The sequence below is a fragment of the Gopherus evgoodei genome, chromosome 10 (assembly GCF_007399415.2).
Source record: "Gopherus evgoodei ecotype Sinaloan lineage chromosome 10, rGopEvg1_v1.p, whole genome shotgun sequence".
NCBI lineage: Eukaryota > Metazoa > Chordata > Testudines > Testudinidae > Gopherus > Gopherus evgoodei.
In genome coordinates this window covers 17,286,187-17,309,255 of record NC_044331.1, presented here as the reverse complement: position 1 = coordinate 17,309,255, position 23,069 = coordinate 17,286,187, and the positions used below count along the sequence as shown (strand labels likewise).

The 23,069-nt window shown below is 39.9% G+C and overlaps 1 protein-coding gene across 1 annotated transcript in view; it reads left to right on the top strand.

Annotated features, from left to right (window-relative positions):
• TMC3 (transmembrane channel like 3) overlaps positions 1-23,069 on the top strand; it is a 72,810-nt gene that overhangs the window by 45,008 nt on the left and 4,733 nt on the right. Inside the window, exons 6-20 of the mRNA XM_030578224.1 lie at positions 4,021-4,102; positions 6,021-6,127; positions 6,892-6,990; positions 7,093-7,235; positions 9,222-9,369; positions 11,339-11,382; positions 11,540-11,687; positions 12,621-12,730; positions 12,900-12,978; positions 13,515-13,769; positions 17,922-18,050; positions 18,959-19,026; positions 19,270-19,398; positions 21,658-21,768; positions 22,336-22,461. Coding sequence (XP_030434084.1) covers positions 4,021-4,102; positions 6,021-6,127; positions 6,892-6,990; positions 7,093-7,235; positions 9,222-9,369; positions 11,339-11,382; positions 11,540-11,687; positions 12,621-12,730; positions 12,900-12,978; positions 13,515-13,769; positions 17,922-18,050; positions 18,959-19,026; positions 19,270-19,398; positions 21,658-21,768; positions 22,336-22,461 — 1,778 coding nt within the window. The remainder of the gene's footprint in view (positions 1-4,020; positions 4,103-6,020; positions 6,128-6,891; positions 6,991-7,092; positions 7,236-9,221; positions 9,370-11,338; positions 11,383-11,539; positions 11,688-12,620; positions 12,731-12,899; positions 12,979-13,514; positions 13,770-17,921; positions 18,051-18,958; positions 19,027-19,269; positions 19,399-21,657; positions 21,769-22,335; positions 22,462-23,069) is intronic.

The window sequence follows — 23,069 nt, the reverse complement described above, 5'->3', positions numbered from 1 at the left end:
TTTTAGTTAATACTTGCTATATTGTAACAAAATTTTGGCTTTCACTTTATACTTCACAATGTCCTCAAAGTCTCTGGGTATCTCATTTAATTATCCATCTTGTGTGTTTTTACTTGTCTCTGTTCTGAATACATCTATATATTTCAGAAGTTCGTTACCAGTAATTATTGTGTTTGGCATAATAGCATTAGCTTGCTGGCTATGAATTAGGGAAACTAGGAAGTCCTATTTTTTGGTAAAGGGTTTGTCATAACATTTTTTCCCAGATCTGGACCTTAGCGTCCAAAATATGGGTGTTAGCATGAAAACCTCCAAGCTTAGTTACCAGCTTGGACCTGGTAATGCTGCCACCAGCCAGGAATTATACAGTGCCTAGCTCACTGTGGTCTCCCCAAAACCTTCCCTGGGGGACCCCAGACTCAGATTCCTTGAGTCTCACAACAAAGGGGAATAAACCATTAAACTTCCCCCTCCTCCCCTCCAGGTGTTCCCTCCCTGGGTTCCTCGAGAGATATACAGAAGCAAGCTCCGTGAATCTAAACAAAGGGATTTTCCCCTCCCTGTTTCCAGTCCTAGAAACACAAGTACCTAGAGAAATCTAATCTCTCGCCCCCTCACCCAGAGGGTATGCAAAGTCAGGCGTAGTAAATCTAACACAAAGAGATTTTCCCCCTGACTTCTTCCTCCCACCAATTCCCTGGTGAGCTGCAGACTCAATTCCCTGGAGTCCCCACTAAAGAAAAACTCCAACAGGTCTTAAAAAGAAAGCTTTATAAAAAGAAAGAAAAGTACAGTAAAAATAGTCTCTGTATAAGGTGACAATCTACAGGGTCAATTGCTTAAGAAAAAAAGTGAATAAATGCCTTATTCCAAAAGAATACAATTTAACACATTCCAGCAACTACACACATGTAAATACAAAAAAATATATAAACTTATTGTCTCACTGTCCTTGTACTTACAACTTGGAAACAGAAGATTAGAAAGCCAGGAGACAGAAAGATCACTCTCAGAGCCGAGAGGGCACAGACCCAAGACAAAGAACTCACACCCCAAAACTTCCTTCCACCCAGATTTGAAAAAGTCTTGTTTCCTGATTGGTCCTCTGGTCAGGTGTTTCAGGTTACTCCTTTCCAGGTGAAAGAGACATTAACCCTTAGCTATCTGTTTATGACAGGATTAAATTCAACAGCAGAAGTGTGAGAGATGAATTGTTCTTTAAACTAGGGAGACAGGTTTAGACAGTTTTTTCCAGAACAATATTGACTGATAACCCATTTGGCAAATCATGAAATACACAATAGGAGCATTAAACCACCAGAATAAGCATTCACTGGTTGAATATCCTGAGAGCAGGATACTTAATTAGCAACTTGTAAGGGTTTACTAACCCTTCCATAGGTTTTGCACCCATCACCGTAGCCATGTTTAAAAAAAAAAAAGCTGGCAAATGGTATGTAATATTATTTTCTAGCAATTAGATTAAATCACTTCTGAAGTATTGTTCATTATGATTAAAACTAATAAATCAATGTTTGTTCATATAAAAATTATTCAGATTCTTGACTATGAAGATGAAAATTATTATTCCTTTTTATTCAGGTGATCAGTTTGCAGGACTAGAAGTTATTTTTTTATCAATGCTACTTGAAGCTTTTTCAGATTGACATACATATATATATATAATTTATATACCTGCTGTGCAACCTGTACAAGTTGCTTGATCCCTTTTCCAGCCTTATGAACGCTACCTTCCAATTAAAGTAGCGACTTAGGTGCAGTTCATAGCATCTGTTAATTCTTGCAATAACACCTTAATGGCATCATAAAAATTAATTAACTTTGACCATGTAGATTGATGCATTTATTAATTAAAATGTAAGTCTGCTTCTGCTTTGGCTTTAGCAGATTAGACTATTTGTAATATGTTGATATTGCCATTTGCTTATATATTCAAAATAACTAGATCTACTGTGAATTTGTGTTTAAAAATGACTAATGTACATAAATGTTGTTGCCATCCTGAAATTCAGCAATGAACAGAATATACAATATTTCTCTACTTTTGATGAAACAGAAGCAAATAGCATAAGACAATGTCTATGATATTATCTTGAATTACCTGATAAAATACTGTATTTGCATATAGTCAATTTACAATAGCTAGTAAAGTTACTATTCATGAATTAAATAAGAAAAGTTACTATAATGTTTTGTGAGTAGAGGTTACTGGCATGAAATAATCTGAGTGCATATTTAAGGTAATATTTTTATTTCAAGGACTTTCAAAATTTGTCCTCAGTTGTGCACACAGTCACTTGTGCATTCTCATTTGCACATGCAAATGCCATTCTGTGTGAAAAATCTCTCTATGAAAATAATTAGGCACACAAAAATTAGAGGCTAAGTTGAGGTCCCTTTGAAAATGTGTCCAAAGCGCTTACAGTAAATCCTCAAGCATAGAGTTGAGGCCACATGATTATGCTGCAGTTAAATATTAATGATCACTGTCTCTAAGAAGAATTAGGACTTGGCTCAGAGTTACTTATTCTTATACATTTGAAATTAGGTGTTATGTATTAATTCAATAAGAAATCTGGTTTCTTATTCAGTAGGATTCCTTAATAAAATATATGAACACTGTGATAAATGCTGGCTTAGTCTTGTAACAATTTCTGAATCTGTTTAAAATTCTTTGTGCTCATAAATTCATTTTCTCATGCATTCTCTCTCTGATGCATTCTTTACTTCATTCATTTTCCTTGTCACAGGTTTAGTTTATTCTTATCTTTTTTTCTTGTCTAAGGATCATAGGGTGCCCTCAATCACTTTTGTGCAACTGTCCTTGAGTTTATCCCTGAGATTGTTCTGTAGATGGAACTTGAGCTTGAGAGAGAGAGCAATGTTTGCATCTCCCCAAAAGGAGGGTCTCCACAGAGTAAGCAGAGGGGGAAAATAAGGCATGATCCCCTACATCAAAGCAAAATAAATCTTTCTTGTCAAGGCCAGCTCCAGCTTTTTTGCTGCCCCAAGTGGCGAAGCCAAAAAAAAAAAAAAGATAAAGCCGTGATCGGCGGCACTTCGGCGGCAGCTGTACTGTGCTGCTTCATTCTTCGGCGGCAATTCAGTGGCAGGTCCTTTCCTCTGAGAGGGAGTGAGAGGCCCGCCAGTGAATTGCCACCAAAGACCTGGACATGCCACCTCTTTCCATTGGCCACCCCAAGCACCTGCTTCCTTTGCTGGTGCCTGGAGCCAGCCTTGTTTCTTGTTCTGTTGACATACATGTTCCACAGCAAAGCTCTTACGGTGTAGGAGATGTAAGTGTAACAATTCTTACCAGCAGTGAACTTGGAATCTTGAGCACTGAAGCCCAAACCTCTACCATTTGCACTAAAGGATTAACTGCATTAGCTGAAAACAGAGGTAGGGGGTTATCCTCAGTGTGGGCAAAGACTTTAGAGGTATGTTACATGAGGAATTCCTTTCAGCTAAGAATGTAACTCTTATGCAAAGCATTAAAGGTTCTGTGCTGCTGTTAATATATACAGCTTCAGGCAAATAATGTGCTGATATATTAAAATATATCTCAGATATATTTCAAATGGGTCTAAATTTAAAATATATTGTGTTTTTGTGTGGGTACCCTCAGTGGTTGTTCCAGATATAAAAAGAGAGGAGGAAAATGCTCTTTGTATGTATTCTCTTAAGATCTTTAAAACTTCTCTCTTATATATGCATGTGTGGTTTAGTGGTTAGAGTGTTCACTTGGGTGTTGGGATTCCTGGGTTCTATACCTGGCTCTCTGACTTCTGGAAAGTTTCATGACTGTCTGTGCCCCTACCTTGACTCTGTTTATGCATCTTACGTACCTCACAGGAGTGCTGTGAAACTTCTTAGTTGTTTTTTATAACATGCTTTCTGATACTAGATGAAAGATGCTTTACATGGACAAAATACTTTGACAATTATTGCTTTATGTGTAAAAGTTACAAATCTCTTATTTCTGTGCCCTTGTCTTAGCTCTGGAAGAAGTTTGTTCGGCTTGCATATAACTTTATGGTAATCTTCATTCCTTGGGAAATGAGAATAAAGAAAATAGAAAGTAAGTATGAAGATATAGTGGGATTGTGCAATGCAAACCATGCCAAAATACTAGGCTTAAGGGTTATATTTGAACTCACTGAATTAGTGAAATATATAATAATATTATAAAAACATTCAAAGTTTCATCCAAGTAGTGTGGTTGTCATTAAAAGTCAACACATTTATTACTTTTGGTGTGTTAAATATCACATTTGTTTGTCAATGATAGTCTTTAGTGATACTAGTATAATGTTACTACAGTGTGGCAACTGTAGTTTGAAAGGCCCTGTAGCGCTATAAACTGCTGAAGTATTTTTGCAATACAGACATAGGCCCAGCTGTTTGTATTGGGTCTGGCCCGAGATGTGCTCAGCACAGGACATGGAGTGGGAAAGCTGGATCAAGGCCATCTATCCAGCCATTTGGCCTCTGATATAATACTCTGAAACCTGATATAATTTAGACAGTGGCAGTTCAGGCCATATTTCCTTTTGACTCTTGTCCATCCCTGACCTGCCTCTTACATCAGCAAGCTGGGAGCAGATGTCACAGAGCCAGCTATGTAAGGGAAATTCTCCTAAAGCAGAGAATCTCCACTTACCCTGTTAGAAGCAAAGGGAATGGAGCCGAGAGCCAAGACCTCACATATAGTCTGTATTTAAAAACTAAACTTTCCCTCCAGTGTAAAGTGCTTTGAGATCTGTGGATGAAAAGCACCATTAAGAGCTAAGTATTTTGATTGACTACCTTTAATAGCTATATTAAAAGTGGTCAAAATTGGAAAATATATTTTCCTGACAATGTTCACATCTAGCTCTAATCTTGTCTTAAGTGGAAGGGATTTTTCTGTATTGCAGATATTTTCACGTGGATAAAACTGCTTCATAATTTTGGTAATTTATTGGCAACTACTGTATTTATTTAGCTGTAAAATGAATGTTCGGATCAGACCATTCAGACTTTTTACACTGCTCCTTGTTTGTATCAACTAAGGAAGCCAGCAGTGTTTGTATCAGTGGGCTCTTCCTGCTCCTCCCAGATGACAGGCAAACATTCTCCCTGTCTACATGGTGTAGTATTCCTTCCCGACATGCAATGAGGGCCTAATACAATCTGCCTCCACCCCACACACCTAGTTGTTAAAACCCTTCTGACCTTCTTGAAATTACAAGCACCCAGACTGCCCATTTATCCGCTTCTGCATCACCTTAATGACCAACATTTCTGACCCAACCAGTCGTGTGCCGGTGTCCATACTCCCACTTATATAATAGAGATTGTGGATGTCAGTCTGAGGCCCCATGTGACTTGCTTTGCACAAACTCTGCAATACTTAGGACCAACTGTGATCATGTGGACAGTGATGGAAATCAGAATTTTTGTGTAATAAAATTGTAAACAAAGAGGGCCTGATTCTCTGCTCTTTAATGGTGTTATGAATTATGAGTAGTTCTGCTGTAGCCAATGAAGATGCACTGTGAAAATCAGAATTGGAACTATTTTCAGTCCAGACAAAATCAGGAGATACTGGAAATATCACATTTAAAAAAGGACTGATCTTATTAAATTTCCAGCCGGGTTCTTAGATGCCAAACTAAACAGGTGAGATTAATTACTACTAATAGCTACACATGCATTTTGATGTAAGTTTCTGCATAAACAGCAAATAAGAAGCTATGTATAACCTGAACCAAGAAGATTCCTGAGATCATAACTATTTCACTTGTAAATATTGTTGTGATTTTTAAACCTATGAATAGCAGTTTATATTACAGTTCTGTATTATTGATGTTATAGCATTTTCTCTGTCTTGATCTGTGCATTGCAGAGAAGGAAAAGTGTTGTGTTTTTTTTAATGATCAAATAATACTTCATTAATAAGTGATACAGTTTCTGACAGGCTTCACAGCTGATATAAGTATTTCCTGTGGTTTCAGGTCATTTTGGATCCGGAGTTGCCTCTTATTTCATCTTTTTGAGATGGCTATTTGGAATCAATATTGTGCTTACCATAATGACAGGAGCATTTGTGGTCTTACCGGAGGTTAGGACATATCTCCAATATCTATGGAAAAACGTTGACTGTAGCATTTCCCTTCCTGAATTAAATAAATGTTCTGCTCAAAGGCATACATGATTTTTTTCGAGTGTACAATTTAAATGATTTAAAATACTTTCCTCCATTGAGCACTATTTCTGCCAGAGGAGGAGAGAAACTTGCCATTAATATCTCAGGTGACATTTTACCAACATATCAATGTAATGTAGATGTTTCTGATTGCTGATATTAGGGACCCAATCCTGCAAGGTGCAGAGCATGTGTTGAGCACCTGAAGCTTCTCTTCACTTTATCTGGAGAAATCGGTGCTCAGCATCTCTCAGTTTTTGGCCCTTATGTCTTGTCTTATGTATAAAAAGAAAAAGTCTAGCACACCAATCTAATATAGTAGGAAGCAGGTTTTAATGTACATCGGTGTGATACATGATCTAAAAATTTATCTTCCCCATACATTATACTGTGCTTTAATAGCTCTTATGTCTATACAGTAATAACTTATCTAAAAATTAGACTTCAGGGGCTAAATTCTGCTATCAGATATACATGGCCAACGCCCATTGACCTCAGCAGGAGTTGAATGCAGAATTTATCACTACGCTTCGACTTTAGAATGAATGACAATAATAGTACTTCTGATACTTCCCCTCAGGTAGGCAGTTTGTTGCGGCTTGTTTCAGGCTGTGCTCAACAGACCATGTGGTAGCACTGCCTGCCTTACACAATTTTTAAGACCTTTTCTCTCTTATCAGCTCCTGGCAGGAGCGCCATTTGGAAGCACCATCAGCAAGACCATCCCAAAGGAGCAGTTTGCATCCGCACAGGACCTGGACACCATCTGGTCACTGGGGGCAAGGCTTAAAAACACACTTCATTGCTTTGTTGCATGAATTCTTCAGGTGTTAATGTAGTCAGGTGTGGGTGCTGATGTTGACTGTATGTTGTCTTTGCAGGGTTATCTCCAGTACTCTGTTTTGTTCTACGGCTACTATGGCCGAGATCGGAAGATTGGTAAAGCTGGGTATCGGCTGCCTCTGGCTTACTTCCTTGTTGGAATGGCAGTGTTTGCTTATAGCTTCATCATCCTCTTAAAAAAGTAATGTTTCCCTTCTATTGGTGTTTGCCCAGAGATATAGAGTCAAGCCGTCTGTGTTATATTCTTTCCCCTTCCCTCAAAGAGCTCCTCCTGGATTTAATTCTGTAATTTCTGCATCATATTCAAGCCTGTTAATATCAGAGAGGCACCTTTACTGGTAGATTAAGGACAGGACCGAGATCCAGGAACTGCTGAGCTCTAATCATAGCTTGTTCTTTTGCTGTCACTTACCCTCTCTCCTTCAGCTTCCCTGTCTATAAAATGAGAGTAATGTTTAGCAGCCTCTAGGGGTGTTGTGAGCGTCTGTATAGAGCACTGAAGATGTAGGGCCTGATTTTCACTGAGGACTTTATCAGGCTCCATTCTTCCAGAACAAGTATTATGACAAGAAACTTAAATTGCTACCTGTACATTTGCCATACTACGATTCCTATCCAGTTAAATACTAATATAAGAATGCTGTCATCAAACTATTTGTATTGCTTGAACTGGTACAGTGCACAGTACTCCTATGTAAGCCTATTTATTTCCTTTGCTATTTAGGTAGAAGGACTGGAAGTAACATAGGCAAGAGAGCCTGCCAGTGCTGACCATAAATCTAGAAACGTGCAGTACTTAGTGGGGCAAGGTCACTTTATCCTCTCTCCATATAGTTTCCCTTCCTCTCAGGGTAACTAATTGTCTGATAAGTTGCAGTCCAGGAGGATTTTTAATATGAGCTGTAATAGCTGTGTCAGCCACAAAAACTATCACTCCTTTTTCATTAGATCTGTTATTTTAGGTCAGGGTGGTCATTGTTTTGGATGCTGGTTCACACACTGATTACAATTTCAGGTTCTGGATGAGGTTTGCTTTTCTCTATCTACAAAGGATGCCGCCTTAGGTCATTGACTCTCTGTTTGCCCATCTATTGTGACCCTTCTACTATTTCCTATCTGAGGTGAAACAGTTCTTATTAGCCTCTGGTAAGCCACACCAGTTGCACATTGTATTGTGTTATGTGAAACATGTGTGGAATAATATATAGTCATATGGCAATGGCACACGCTGGTAGGCCCATATGGCTACTACATACACAGATGGGCCAAATGTCCAGAGAAAAGGAGGAGATGGCTGAATTTCTGACTGCGACGCTGATCCAATGAAGATAATTGAACCAACTATTTGCTGTACAGTAAAATTCTACCTATTTAATTATTTTCTAAGATACTTAGAGAGAAACATGGTCTCATTTAATGTATTGTAGAGCACAAACTCATATTTAATATTCTGAAAAAAACAGAGCACAAATATCTTTGATTAAAACAAGATAATTTATTTTCATATTGTCGAGGTAGTTTTTTTGTAATGATCACTTAGCTCCTTTAAAGACCTGAAATGGATTTATTACATCCTTACGAAGGTCTACTCACCAGAGACGGGAGGGCTATTTTTTAAAAAATAGCTGAGTAAAGTATCATTAGATTTTTCATGTGACTATCAGTTGTCTTTTTACTGTGCCATGGTTATTGTTATCTGCATTCATAATAAAGGATAGCCATCAAGCCTGTGTAAGATCATCACATTTTTGCCAAGCTATCTCTTGATCATAGTGACAATGTTCTTACCTTGCCATGACACCTTTTCTCCAATCAGATCCTACACAGAGGTTTTAAAAGTGAATTTAGTCTGGTGAAAGGTATACGATGGACAGCCCTTGAGACTGAAGTCTTCTATCAGAAACAGGCAGCAGTGGACATTTTCCCATACTATCCAACCAATGTGCTTCAACTCTGAATTGGAGTATGCGTTCCTAGGGACAAGGAGTAGTTCAGTCTCTGTATCTTTCTCTGTTCTTGGGTTCTCTATGGAGATTGCCAACAAAGATACCAGCTAATTCCAATATTGATTGTGTTTTGTGGTATAGACACCTGTGAGCCAATTCACATCCCATAAACCGTCACACATTTACAACAATTAACATTTATTATTATTATTCTTTTCCAGAATGGCAAAGAACTCAAGAATGAGTCTAGTGAGTGCCTCTGATGAAAATTATACTTTCTGCTGGAGAGTGTTCTGTGCTTGGGACTATTTAATAGGAAATCCAGAGGCTGCAGAAAGCAAAGCTGCTGCAATAGTTAATAGTATCAGGGTAAGCAACGAGACTCTGAGCAAAAGCGTGGTTTAGGTCAGAGGAGGGCAAACTACAACCCACGGGCCACATCTGGCCCACAGGACTGTCCTGCCCAGCCCTTGAGCTCCCAGCCAGGGAGGCTAGTCCCCAGCCCCTCCCCTGCTGTTCCCCCTCCCCTGCAGCCTCAGCTCGCTGTACCACCAGCGCTCTGGGCAGCAGGGCAGCGTGGCAGCCAGTCCTATTGCTCTGAGCAGCATGGTAAGGGGGTGGGGAGCAGGGGGGTTTGATTAGGGGCAGGAGATCCTGGGGGGTGGGGAGCAGGGGGCATTTGAATGGGTGTGGGAGTCTCGGGGGGCCTGTTGGGGCGGGGGTTGGGGCAGTCAGGGGACAGGTAGCAGGGGTAGTTGGATAGGGGGTGAGGTCCCAGGGGGGTCTTGGGATGAGGGGGTCAGGGGACAAGGAGCAGGGGGGGATGGATGGGGCGGGGGTGCATAGGGGGCGGGGGCGAGGCTGTTTGGGGAGACACAGCCTTCCCTACCCAGCCCTCCATACAGTTTTGCAACCTCGATGTGGTCCTCAGGCCAAAACATTTGCCCACCCCTGGTTTAGGTCTGTTGCTTTGTAAATAGAGTGATTTTTCATCCATTCCATTCCATACTGTTTCTTTCCTGTTGTGCATTGTGTTTGTTTCTGACTCTAATTACCTAGCTGAGGGTTAGTATCAAATATCTTACTGCTGCTTCATGCACTTGATCCTTGCATCCACCTTTCACTGATGACAGGAGTTATGGTTAACAGGCATGATATATAAATCAGAGATGGTCTCATCACTTTGTCACATGACACTTTTTTCAACAGTGTCATTCCATTTCATTTATTGTGCGATGTTCCAACAGCAGCATCTTAATCCCCATTATTACATGTGTTGTTTGGAGTTTAAAACCTTGAGACAAATGCATCCTTGGTGCAACTCTATCGAATCTTTGAATCAGGAGCCTTTTAATAACCTGATAATATGCATTTATATTGTACTTTCACCAAAATAGTTCAGGGGCATTTTATAACTAGATCAACATTAAAAGCTGCATTAAACATGAATCTTTTCCATTTAGATTTTTAAAAATAGACACAGCTTTCCTAATATCCAGAAGTAATTCATTCCATAACCTTGGTACTTCGTCACTAAAAGCCCTTTGTCCAAATGACTCCAAATTGTCTAGGACAAACCAATAAACAGTTTGATTTGTATCTCAAATGCTGGGATGACCTGTGCTGATAGTATTTTGTAACATCTACATGTGGGTGTTACATGCCTCAGGGGAAACAGGCAAGTGATATATGCAATGTTGTTGTAGCTGTGTTGATCCCAGAATATTAGAGACCAGGGTGGGTAAGGTAGTGTCTTTTAATGGGCCAATTTCTGTTGGTGTGAGAGACAAGTTTTTGAATTACACTGAGCTGTTCTGAAATGCAACCTCAAAAGCTTGTCACTCTCACCAACAAAAGTTGGTCCAATAAAAGATATTACCTCAGCCACCTTGTCTCACACAGGTGATGTGTCCTTTCTCTGAACAACTCATAACCTAAAGGTACTATCCTGCATTAATAACTGCTAGTGGGGACCTCAGGTGCAGTCCTATTCAAGCAAATGAGACAACACAACCCACAGGTCCACATTAATGAATCCTAGAACAGGACTGGGATCTAAACAATGAACGTGTTAGAAAGGAGTGAATATAGCATACACCGGGAAAGAGAGGGTGATAAAGTTCTTAATGTCTTTGCTCCCCCCAAATCCCCTTCACTGCTTAAACCCACAGCATGCAGTTTCCTTATTAAGTAAAGAAGCACAAAGCCGTATCTCAGCTGTTCCCCAGTGCAGTGCAGGATTTGATCATTTTAACTTTTATGGTTTGTAACAGGTAGAGGAAATGTTTATTGGTTTTACTGAATGCTACTAAAATGGTAATTCTGTGTTTCTTTCAAGGAAGCTATTTTGGAAGAGCAGGAAAAGAAGAAAAGCAAAAACTTGTAGGTATACATGGCTGAGGCTATTTTCAAAACTACTGTTTAAATGCAGATAACACAATGTTGACTTGTTTGTTTTATGACCTAAAAAAATATACAGGAAACATCTACTTGTCCAAGATGGCCCATCTATAGCATTTGCTGTGTGACTTTTTTCCAGGGCTGTGACAATATGCTTAAGGATTATTGCAAACATCCTTGTGCTTCTCTCACTTGCCGGAAGTATTTACATCATTTACTTTGTTGTGGATCGATCCCAAAAATTAGAGCATACCAAAAAGGAACTGACGCTTTGGGAGAAAAATGAGGTACAGTATGTTAGCTGTATTTGACCTCTTTGTTAGTCTGTAATTGTGCATTCTGGTTAGAGTTCTGTGTTCTGCAAAGTCTTCACAAGCCTCTTGGCTGGTTATAAATTACTGTTGATTTTGCTGATATCTGTCCATAGTATGGGGCCAAACTCTGCCCAGCAGCCCCCCGATGGGTTTAGAGAAGCCATGGGATTACTCCTGGTAGTAAAGTTAAACACATGCATAATTGTTTTCAAAGTCAGGGCCTTAGAGGAGACCCACAAAGGAAGAGTGTGCTTCCTATGTGTCACTGAGCACAATTCTGCAAGCATCAATTGCACTGGAGTTTTAGGGCTGCGGGAGTAAATAAGGGGAAACATGGGGATGGAGCTTCAGCTACATGGTTGCCGTACACAATTACCACTTCCACTGCATAGCGAGGGGTTCTTAGTGGCCACTTAGTGGGAGTGCAGCAGTTCCTCAGGGCACAGGGCCTGCAATTCTCCTTGGGCCTTATGTGGGCTGTAGAAGGAGGCAGCTTTCTGTGCACCCATATAAGAGCCAAGCAATAACATAAGAGTCCATGGGCAATAACAACTATTTGAAAAGCATTAGCTTGAGGATAGCAAGTGACAAGTGAGATCAGAGAAGAACACTATCTTCAGATGTCTTGTTGTTAATATAAAAGTAATACTTCTATAATAACATAAACTATAACGTAGTTACTAAGGTGGGAGGATTCTTAGCAATATTCCAGATCAAGAATTCTGGGTCACAAATGTCCTTACTTTTGTCAATGATGCATTTAAAAGTAGAATTTGCTGAGTTATCACAATCACCACTAAGTATTTCTAGTGCATCGTCAAGAGTTCAATCAGCAAGCAAAGAATTCTTCAAGTCCCAAAAAAGGCTACGAAAAAGCATCATAAAGACTGTCTTTCTATTCTGTAGGTGAGTGTTGTTGTTTCACTAATTACTATGATTGCACCCTCTGCATTTGAACTTGTGGCAGCACTAGAGATGTATCACCCTAGAACCACTCTTCGCTTTCAGCTTGCCAGGTACAGGGCATATTCAGTATCAAAGCAGTTTTTGGTTTGTTTGTTTGGTGGGAGGAAAGAAATGTATTGATGACATATTTTACTTCAGCCAATGTAGAACATGAATAGAAGTCTTCAGAATAACCCTGCTGGATGACTGTGTCCCATAGACTATGCTTGTTGTTTTCAGGGTTCTGGTTTTATATCTGGGAAACCTCTACAGTTTAATTATTGCTCTGTTGGATAAAGTGGACAGCATGAGTATCGCTGTAAGTATTGCTGGTATTATTATGAGTCTTAAAATAGCTACTTTTACACACAGAACTCTTATTGTAGCATATTTAAAGTCCAAAATAAATTTGTTTTGAAACCAAAATATACCTATTAAGATATAGTGGAACTCTGATTAGAAGATCAGTTGTGGTATTCATTTATAAATCTTTTCAGTCAGCTAGAAATTCAGATCTATAGGGATGCTGACAAATAACACAAACAGCCATTCTGTGCATCGTTTAACTACTTCGGTAAAATAGGTCACCATTTTAGGCCAAATATTTCAACCTGGTCTAAAACCAACTTCCTGTTTTTTGCCTACAAAACTAGTAGATCGTTTGCACATACAAATCAGAAAATTGGGTGCCTAGCCACCTAACTCATCCATGAAGTTATATGGCTGAGCACATAAATGGGTGCCTTTGCAATTTTGGATGCATGGACATCTGCACGGTTTTGCAGGCAGATGGAGACCACAGCTGAAAATGTAACACTTAGACATTTAGATTAAACTTCTGTTCCATTCTTTCAGGAAGCTGAAGCTAACAGCAGTACAAGTAACTGGATAGATTCCACCACCTTTTTAGCCACCAGAACCCTTCCTGAAGAAGACAACTTATCTACAACTGTCCCTGATATAAGAATTAAGGGAAACAGCACGTTGACTCTGGAAAAGAGTCATGCTCAGAACTATACAATACCTGTTGTGCTCGTTAACAAGACAACTTCCTATCCCTACAACATGCAAAGTCAGAAGGATCAGTGCTGGGAAACGTACGTTGGTCAGGTAAGTCCCTTTTTTCCTATTAAGAAAAATAGACCAAATACGCTGCTTTGCTTTACTAACAAATTAAAAATCACATGGTAGTGTTATATTCCTTTCCAGAGACCTTATCAAGGCCAGAACTAAGAATATACAGAATGACATGGATCTAAAATAAGCAGTACCTCTTGTCTCTCTCTGACCAACTCTCCCATTCAGTTCACCTGGTAGAACTTCTGCCCTTATACAGTGACAGCCCACCTGATTTACTATTTATATGACAGATTCAAAAACAGCAAATTCAGCTGTTTTATCAGACTTGACTTAGCCAGTTAGTGTGCACAAGTGAGGAGGCACAGAATAGGGGTTCTCTCATCCAAGCAGGGCATCTCTGAGAATGCAGAGGAGCATGAATCCCCCTGCACTCAGAGTCACCACCACAGCAGTGCCAGGGTGGCTGGTGGAGTCCCTGCAGGGAATTCCCCTCTGGTACTTGCAGCCCTGCTGGATGCCTGACAGAGAGACATTAGTGGGAGCTGGAATGAGTAAGAAAATCTCATAGAAAACCCTGGGTAACCATTGCCACTTACTTTTTTTAATTTAAAATCTTGGAAGTAAGACGAATGTCAGACTCCACCGGTCCTTGTTCAGTCCTCATAGTTCATAAGTGCCTACCCTACTTGGGCAACTGACATTCCCCTGGGGCAAAAGGAATCCTTGGGTGGCATAGAGGGCATTTTTGGACAGTCCAGGACTGGGAAGAGGCAGAGGACAGCACAGCACACTTATCTGGTGATGGCCATCCAGAGGAACAGTCCCTAGGGAACCTCTGCAGCTGTTTCAGACATTAGGAGACTCTAAATTTGACAGGGGTTGATCTGTAGTCAGATTGAGGGTCAAATCAATGGAAAGATGGCTTGGAGCCCTTCTTCCTGCTCCAGTCCCAGATCCTGCATTGAACCTAGCTCAGCTAGACCTGGTGCATCAAGCTCATAGGGGTATACTACTGTTCACATCTTGACTCTTAGGGATTGTCTACACTTACCAGGGGATCAACGAGAGGTGATCGATGCATTGGCAGTCGATTTAGAAGGTCTAGTGAAGACCCGCTAAATCTACCGCAGATTGCTCTCCCGTCTACTCCTGTACTTCACCAGATTGAGAAGAGTAGGGGGAGGTGAGGGGAGAGCATCTCCTGTTGACATCACGTAGTGCGGACCCTGTGGTAAGTAGATCTTAGCTACGTCAATTTGAGTTATGCTAGTAACGTAACTCAAATTGGTAGCTTAGATTGAATTTTCCTTGTAGTGTAGACAAGGCCTTAGACTGAGCAACCATCCAGCACACGCTCAGGATACTGAGAGCACATTGCAACTAGAACTGTGTGAAAATTTTGCAATAAATTGCCCTATGGGCAAAATTTGCATATTTTCAAATTTGGGAGGGTGTGGGGGGTGGGAGTTCCACATATCAGTGGCAGTGCTGTGAAAGTCCGTCCCTGGTTGGTTAGAGGATCTCTCCTGGGCTAATGGTTGTTGGTAGATTGCCCCTATGAGAGGTTGGGATTTGAGCATTGTTTGTAGCCCTTATTTTGGATTGTTGATGATGGAACAAAAATACTAAGGGGAAATTTGAACTACGCTCCACCCACCCATCGACCCCAAGAAAGGTAATATAACTCTATTATGTCTCAATGTGTTTTGGTCTTAAAGGGCTTCATTTATCAGTGCCACACTTCCAGTCTAGTGGCCTGAACCTCATTGGGTTAATGGGCCTCTGCGTTGTTTAGCCCCTTGTTCAAAAACAACATAAGAAAGGCCATACTGGGTCAGAGCAATGGTTCATCTAGCCCAGTATCCTGTCTTCTGGCAGTGACCAGTGCCAGATGCTTCAAAGGGAATGAACAGAACAGGGCAATTATCAAGTGATCCATCCCCTGTTCTCCAGTCCCAGCTTCTGGCAGTTGGAGGCTTAGGGACACCCAGAGCACCAGGTTGCATCCCTGACCATCTTGGCTAATAGCCATTGATGGACCTATCCTCTATGAACTTATCAAATTATTTTTTGAACCCAGGTACAGTTTTGTCCTTTACAACATCCCCTGGCAACGAGTTTCACAGGTTGACTGTGTGTTGTGTGAAGAAGTACTGCCTTATGTTTGTTTTAAACCTGCTGCTATTAATTTCATTGAGTGACCCCTGGCTCTTGTGTTATCTGAGGGGGTAAATAACACCTCCCTATTCACTTTCTCCACACCAGTCATGATTTTATAGACCTCTATCATATCTCCCTTACCCATCTCTTTTCTAAATTGACCAATCCCAGTCTTTTTAATTTCTCTGCATATGAAAGCTGTTCCATACCCTTAATCATTTTTGTTGTCCTTCCCTGTACTTTTTCCTATTCTAATGTATCTTTTTTTGAGATGGGGTGACCAGAACTGCATAGAGTATTCCGGATGTGAGCATACTATGGATTTATATGGTGACATTATGATATTTTCTGTCTTATTATCTCTCGCTTTCCTAATGGTTCTTAACATTCTGTTAGTTTTTTGACTGCTGCTGCACATTGAGCAGACGTTTTCAGAGAATTATCCACAATAACTCCAAGATCTCTTTCTTGAGTGGTAACAGCTAATTAGACCCCCATCATTTTGTATTTATAGTTGGGATTATGTTTTCCAGTGTGCATTAATTTGCATTTAACAATACTGAATTTCATCTGCCATTTTCTTGTCCAGTCACCCAGTTTTGTGAGATCCCTTTGTTACTCTTCACAGTCTGCTTGAACTTAATTAACTTGAGTAAATTTGCAATCTTTGCTATCTCACTGTTCAACCCTTTTTTCCAGATCATTTATGAATATGTTGAATAGCAGTGGTCCCAGTACAGTTCCCCTGGGGTATGCGGCTATTTCCCTCTCTCCGTTCTGAAAACTGACCATTTCTTCCTACCCTTTGTTTCCTATTCTTTAACCAGTTACTGATCCATGTGAGGACCTTCCCTCTTATGCAAACAAAGCAGTCATGGGATAAGGGCCTTTTGGTGAGGAATCTTGTCAAAGGCTTTCTGAAAGTCCAAGTACACTATATTCACTGGATCACCCTTGTCCACATGTTTGTTGACCCCCTCAAAGGATTCTAATATATCAGTGAGGCATGATTTCCCTTTACAAAAGCCATGTTGATTCTTCCCCAACAAATCGTGTTCATCAAGCAAGAACACTTTATTTAAAAAACAACAACAAAAATTATTGGGTTCTTTAGCCTGGTTTAATTCTCTGGGACAAAATTCTCCCTCTGGATTTGTCTGGCAGATCTCTATTCTGATATTCTCCTTGCCCTGTATGTATGCAGCTCCCATTGAAATCATTAGGACCTGCACTCTTGTAGGGTAAGGAGAATATTCATGTCATAGTGCATCACCTAGCCAGTTTAGTGTAACTATATCCTACAGGTTCTATTTATTATCTTGTTTTTGGGGGCAGTTGAAAGATTTGGATGATTGGAGTTCTTAAAGGAATGAGGTAGTTATTTATAATTGGTTGACTTTTTAAAAAATATATGGGCTAGAACTGTTTGGGGCTGGAGTTTTCTTGTTTAATTATGCATTTGAATTGTGTATTTTTTAAGACTCTGTTAAAGTCCTATGAACCATGGATAGCCACTCGCAAATACAAGTTATCATAATAAATAGATCCAGTGTGTCTCTTTCAGAGCACTGTGATCTTATCCTTAAGTGGTTATGCTCTTAGTGTTAAGAGGCAGTATTTCTCAGCACTAATCAAAAATGCATTAAAAACAACCACGTACAGTAAATCCAGAAGCATGACTGCCATAGCAGAAGTGAAAAACTTTGTTAGTTAATAAAGATAACTTTTCAAAACAAACAGACTGAGTTGTTAAAAAGAACACTAATTCACTATGACCGGTACTTTATCTGATGCGAGCAATAAGCAGCATAATGAACACTGGCACCAGACGATTGCCCTTCCTGGAACAGAAACATGCAAAGAAACATTAAAGTAGGAAAAACTAATTGAAGGGTACATTATACATTCAGGGTATGGTACATCAGGATTGTAAGCATGAGTCAAGTGCAAATACGTCTAGAACTTTATGCAAGTTCTTTGCTTTGAACATGACTCAATAGCTTGGTACAAACTGTGTTTCAGGAAATGTTGAAGCTGTCAATTATCGACATGATTTTCACAGTGGCAAGCATTCTGCTAATAGACTTTTTCCGTGGACTATTTGTCCGATACTTAAGTGATTGCTGGTGCTGGGATCTGGAAAGCAAGTTTGTAAGTATAGACTTTTATTTTAGTAAAATCATTCTAATGAAAATTGGACAGACTTAAGCCCTTGTGTTGATCAGTAGCTTCTTTGGCAACAATTAGGTTATCCATATGGGCACAGCAAGCCTATGGATATATTTACACTTCAAGCTGGGGTGTGATACTTGCACTAGCACTGCTCAAGCTAGTGCACTAAAAATAGAACATTGCTGTGGCAGCACGAGCAGTGGGAGGAGCTAGCCACCCTGAGTTTGTGCCTATCAGAGATGGGTTAGGTACTCAAAGAGGCTAGCCACTTACGCTGCCATGGCTACAACCTGAGCTAGCTCGAGTATGTCTCTTGAGCTGGGAATCACACCTTGAGCTTAAAGTGTAGACCTACCCTAAGGGCGTAAGGGAGGCTGAATTTAAATTGGAGGGCACAGAGCAAACAGTGAGGCACAGACTCCCAGATCTTTCTCATAATGAGATCATGGATCAGTCCCATAGTCAAAGATGACTAATCAATGGACTTTTTGAAAACGGAGAGTGGGTGGCTTCTAACTTCCTCTCCAGCTCTGACAATGCCCCATGAGATATCAAGTGATGCAAGACACAATAATTATAAGCACACAATCCTGAAAAATAAAGATCACAGTAAGTAATACTTGACTAGGGAGCAGCTGTTGCTATGAAATCCTGATATGCAGTCTCATCTTTAGCAGCTAATTTAAAGAGTGGAGTGCAATTAGCTTGAGTGTCCCCACCCGCAGGTGCAGGTCTGACTATGTTCTTACTGCATGTTGAAGAGCGATACTTGCCCTGGAGATTTCAGAGTGCCATTTATTCCATGAATTTATACAGGCTCATATTTTAGATAGTAGATATTAAAAATATTGAAACAAGTTGTTCACCATTCATTGTATTTCTTGTAGCCAGAATATGGAGAATTCAAAATTGCAGAGAATGTGCTACATTTGGTCTACAACCAAGGAATGATTTGGTATGTAATATATATAAGCATTTTCCTTGTCCTTGGTTGGTTACCAAGATAATTTATTACTTAAACCTCAAACTCACTGTATATCCAAATAGGAGTTTAGTAAAGAAGCATTGCATGATTATTAACATTATCACACTGATACAACATGACAGGTTATTTAGAATACTCATATACCTTATTGTAACATAACTAAAATTAATCAGAGGCGTGTTCACGACTTTGAAGTTACATATTTCTTTCTAGGATGGGAGCCTTCTTTTCACCCTGCCTCCCAGCCTTCAATGTTCTGAAGTTGATTGGGCTTATGTACCTGAGGAGCTGGGCTGTGTTAACATGTAACGTACCACATCAGCAGGTTTTCAGAGCTTCAAGGTTAGTTAAAATAAAGACAATATTCAATGTAAGGAGAAGAAATGTATTATCCGACTGTAAATGAAATGAGTAGCCTTGAATGCTGGAAATAAAAAATAAAACTAGATTTACTATATTAACTTTGAGGCCTTCAGCAAAAATCTGTAAAGGAAAATATAGTTAGTGAAGAGAGGGAGGTAGAAAGCAGCGTTGTACTGGAGAGAATTAGCATATGAAAGTGCATCACAAGGGCATAAAGGGAGCTGTGTGGCTTGGGATTTGGGATTCCACACAGAACCTTTCACTTCTGTGTCACAGGGTCAAAATCTGTAGTGACCATAAGTTATTACTGGACGCCTGTTGGGGTTTGAATCAGGCCCTGTAAGAGTAAATCATATGAAGTATCCAGTTTATAGAATAGAGTAGATTCAGCTTATACTATCAGCAATAATGCTTTTGCTGAATAGCCTATACTGGTTTCCAGAGTAAAATAAGCTATACGAACAAAAGCATTTTTACACCCATATAACTCCGTCTACACACTAGAGTTTTTATGAGTTGTGATACAGCCTGGCCAGAGGGCAGCAGGAGAGGGTTAGAAGGGAGCCTCGTTCCCTGTAGAGGGAAGAAAGTTTGCTATAGATTAATTAAAGCACCTGAAGCCAGTCTCCTGATAAAACCCCCCTGCTTCAATCAGACAGGGGAAGGAGTTGAAGCAGAGTAGATTGGTGTTGGAGCAGATTGGAGGAGGTAAAGCAGAGAGGATTGGTGTTGGAGCAGAGAGCAGTTTGGAGGGAAGCAGAGGAAAGTTTGGAGAAGTGTTGTGGTGGGCTAAGAAGACCAAGACCCTAGGTAAAGGGACACCTGGCTTGTGCAGAGGGAGGGCAGGAAACCCCAGAAGCTGAAGGGCAGGAGAGGGAAGTAGCCCAGGGGAAGGAACTGCTAGTTCAAGTAGTTTACCGCTATCCCTAGGGCCCTGGGCTGGGACCCAGAGTAGAGGGCAGGCCCGGGTCTCTCCCTCTCCACTCCCCTCCTCTAGGACACTAGTGGGGCAATTAATATCCCAGTTCAGGGGCAAGATACAGCACCCTGAACACCCCCCCCCACCCAAAAAAAGAGAGAAAGCAAGAGACCCATCATATTAGTGCCAGCAATTTGCCACAGGGAATAGAAACATGGCAAAAAAAAAAAATCACACTCCAAACTGTCATTGAATTCAATCATCCAAGTAAGTGTTTGCAAGATTGGTGCCTTGGTGTTTCTTTACGTACAGGGCCCTACCAAATTCAGGGGTTCATTTTGGTCAATTTCATGGTCATAGGATTTTAAAAATAATAAATTTCATGATTTCAGCTATTTAAATCTGAAATTTCACAGTGTTGTAATTGTAGGGGTCTTGACCCAAAAAGGAGTTTAGGGGGGGAGGGGGAAGATCACAAGGTTATTGTCAGGGGAGTTGTGCCTTCAGAGCTGGGCAGCTGGAGAGCGACTGAAAGCAGAGCTGCCACTAGCAGCAGTGCAGAAGTAAGGATGGCATGGTATGGTACTGCCACCCTTACTTCTGTGCTGCTGCTGGCAAGGCACTGCCTTTAGAGCTGCCGCTCTCCGGCCACCGAGCTCTGAAGGCAGTGCAGAAGTAAGGGGGGAAATACAGCGACACCATTCCAACTCCCTTTTGGGTCAGGACCACAATGTGAGAAATGCTGGTCTCCCCAGTGAAATCTGGTCTTTTGTGTGCTTTTACCCTATACTATACAGATTTCATGGTCCGTGGCACAATTTTTCATGGCTATGAATTTGTTAGGGCCCTATTTATATACTATGAAGTATCAACTACTGTAATTTGTTATACAACAGTGTTACACTGTTACATTTTTTTCTGAAGAATACCTCAATTTCTTGCCGAAAGGTAAATAAGGATTTTTTTCAAATCTTTAAAACATGTCAAAAATAACATGTTCTTAAGATTGAAAAATAAATGAATACCCAAACCTTCATAATTCTTTTTTAAGCAGAACTTTGAAGCAACCTGTTTTTGCAGTGTGGATACTATAAATAGTTATCTGGAGAGCAGAGCAAATAGAATTTTGATCATGAACAATCTGCACAAGGCCAGTGTGTACAGACTGCCCAGATTTATTTCCTGATCATAACAGAAAACAATATTGATGATTCAGAAGTGTAGCTCTTGCACTTGTCAGGATGATGTGGATTTGTATCTTGCACATTGGCTCTGGTTGTTTGTATTAATACAACATGAAAAATGTTGCTTTCTTGCAGATCTAATAACTTCTACTTGGCTATGTTGCTGTTTATGTTGTTCTTGTGCATGTTACCAACAATTTTTGCTATTGCCCGATATAAACCATCTTTAAGCTGTGGTCCATTTAGGTAAGTTGTACTGAAATAATAACTGTGGAGAGTTGTTAGTTCCCTTGTCTCAATAAATTAAACAGTTTTCAATGGAAATATTGCTGGATTACTGATAAATAAAAGTTAATTTGGGACTATGGTATATATGGTCTACTTATGCCAAAAATGTCTAGTTCAGATTAAAATGGTATTAAACTACCTGAATATATACAGTAGTATCTGATCCAAGTCTTTTCATCTGTTTTATCAACTGTAGACATTTTGTCATTATCTGCATTGTTCAGTTGTCATGTTTGCATGATATAATGCAATATACTACAAGTCACAGCATTTCTGAACATCAAGAACAAAGTATCTCAAGTCAGACACGCTCAAATTGAGGCATTCAAAATTGGTGAACACATGAAAATTCTGGCCATATTTTAAAAATAGATTGATCCCGTTCAATTTTTCCATTGATTTCAATGGGAGCTGGATTAGTCATAATGGTCTTGCACAAAAATATGCTTATTCAATCAAATATTAAGAAAATTGTCTGCATTTATCATTTGAAAGTAGAGTTCAATTTAACTTTTTCCCCCTTAGTGGACAAGAGAAAATATATGATATTGTGTCTGAAACAATTAAAGCAGATTTTCCTGTATGGTTCAACACGGTGATTAATTATATCAGCAGCCCTGTAGTTGTCCTCCCTGCATTATTACTTCTATTGTAAGTATTTTACATTTCATAGTGATATTACTCTGTATCAGTACTGTATTTTTCTGTAAATAATTAAATCTTAATAGTGGGAGAAAAATATTGAGTGACGGTAATTTTATAAAACCAGTTGGAGAAGCCTTGTTGAATTTATGGATTAGGGATCAGTCGGGAGTGGCAACACACTTAAAGATTAACATCAAGTGTTTAAGATAAACACTTCCTCCTTCATTAGTTTCACTGGAGTGAGTCCTGTTAAATATCTGATGGCATGATATGGCCATTTGATTTTCAGATTTATATGAGCCACTCTATGGTAGTCTTTAATTTAAGCAACAAGACCTGGCACAACAGCCCTTTATGGGTCCAGCAAAGGCCACTAGGTCAATTAAGTGTTGAGATGCAGCTGACAACCCTTGCCAGCCACCTGGAATATTGGGTTTGCTCTCCCAGTGTTCAGTAAGGTTATTGCTTGCTGTCAAGTCTTGGCCTAATAGTAGTTCTACGAGCTTTCCAGCCCTTTTTCTCTTTCAGGAGTGTCTCAGAAACCAATCTTCTGTTTATTATTGGTCAGTAGTTCAGTATATGACTGCACACAGGGCTCAATCTGTCATCTATAG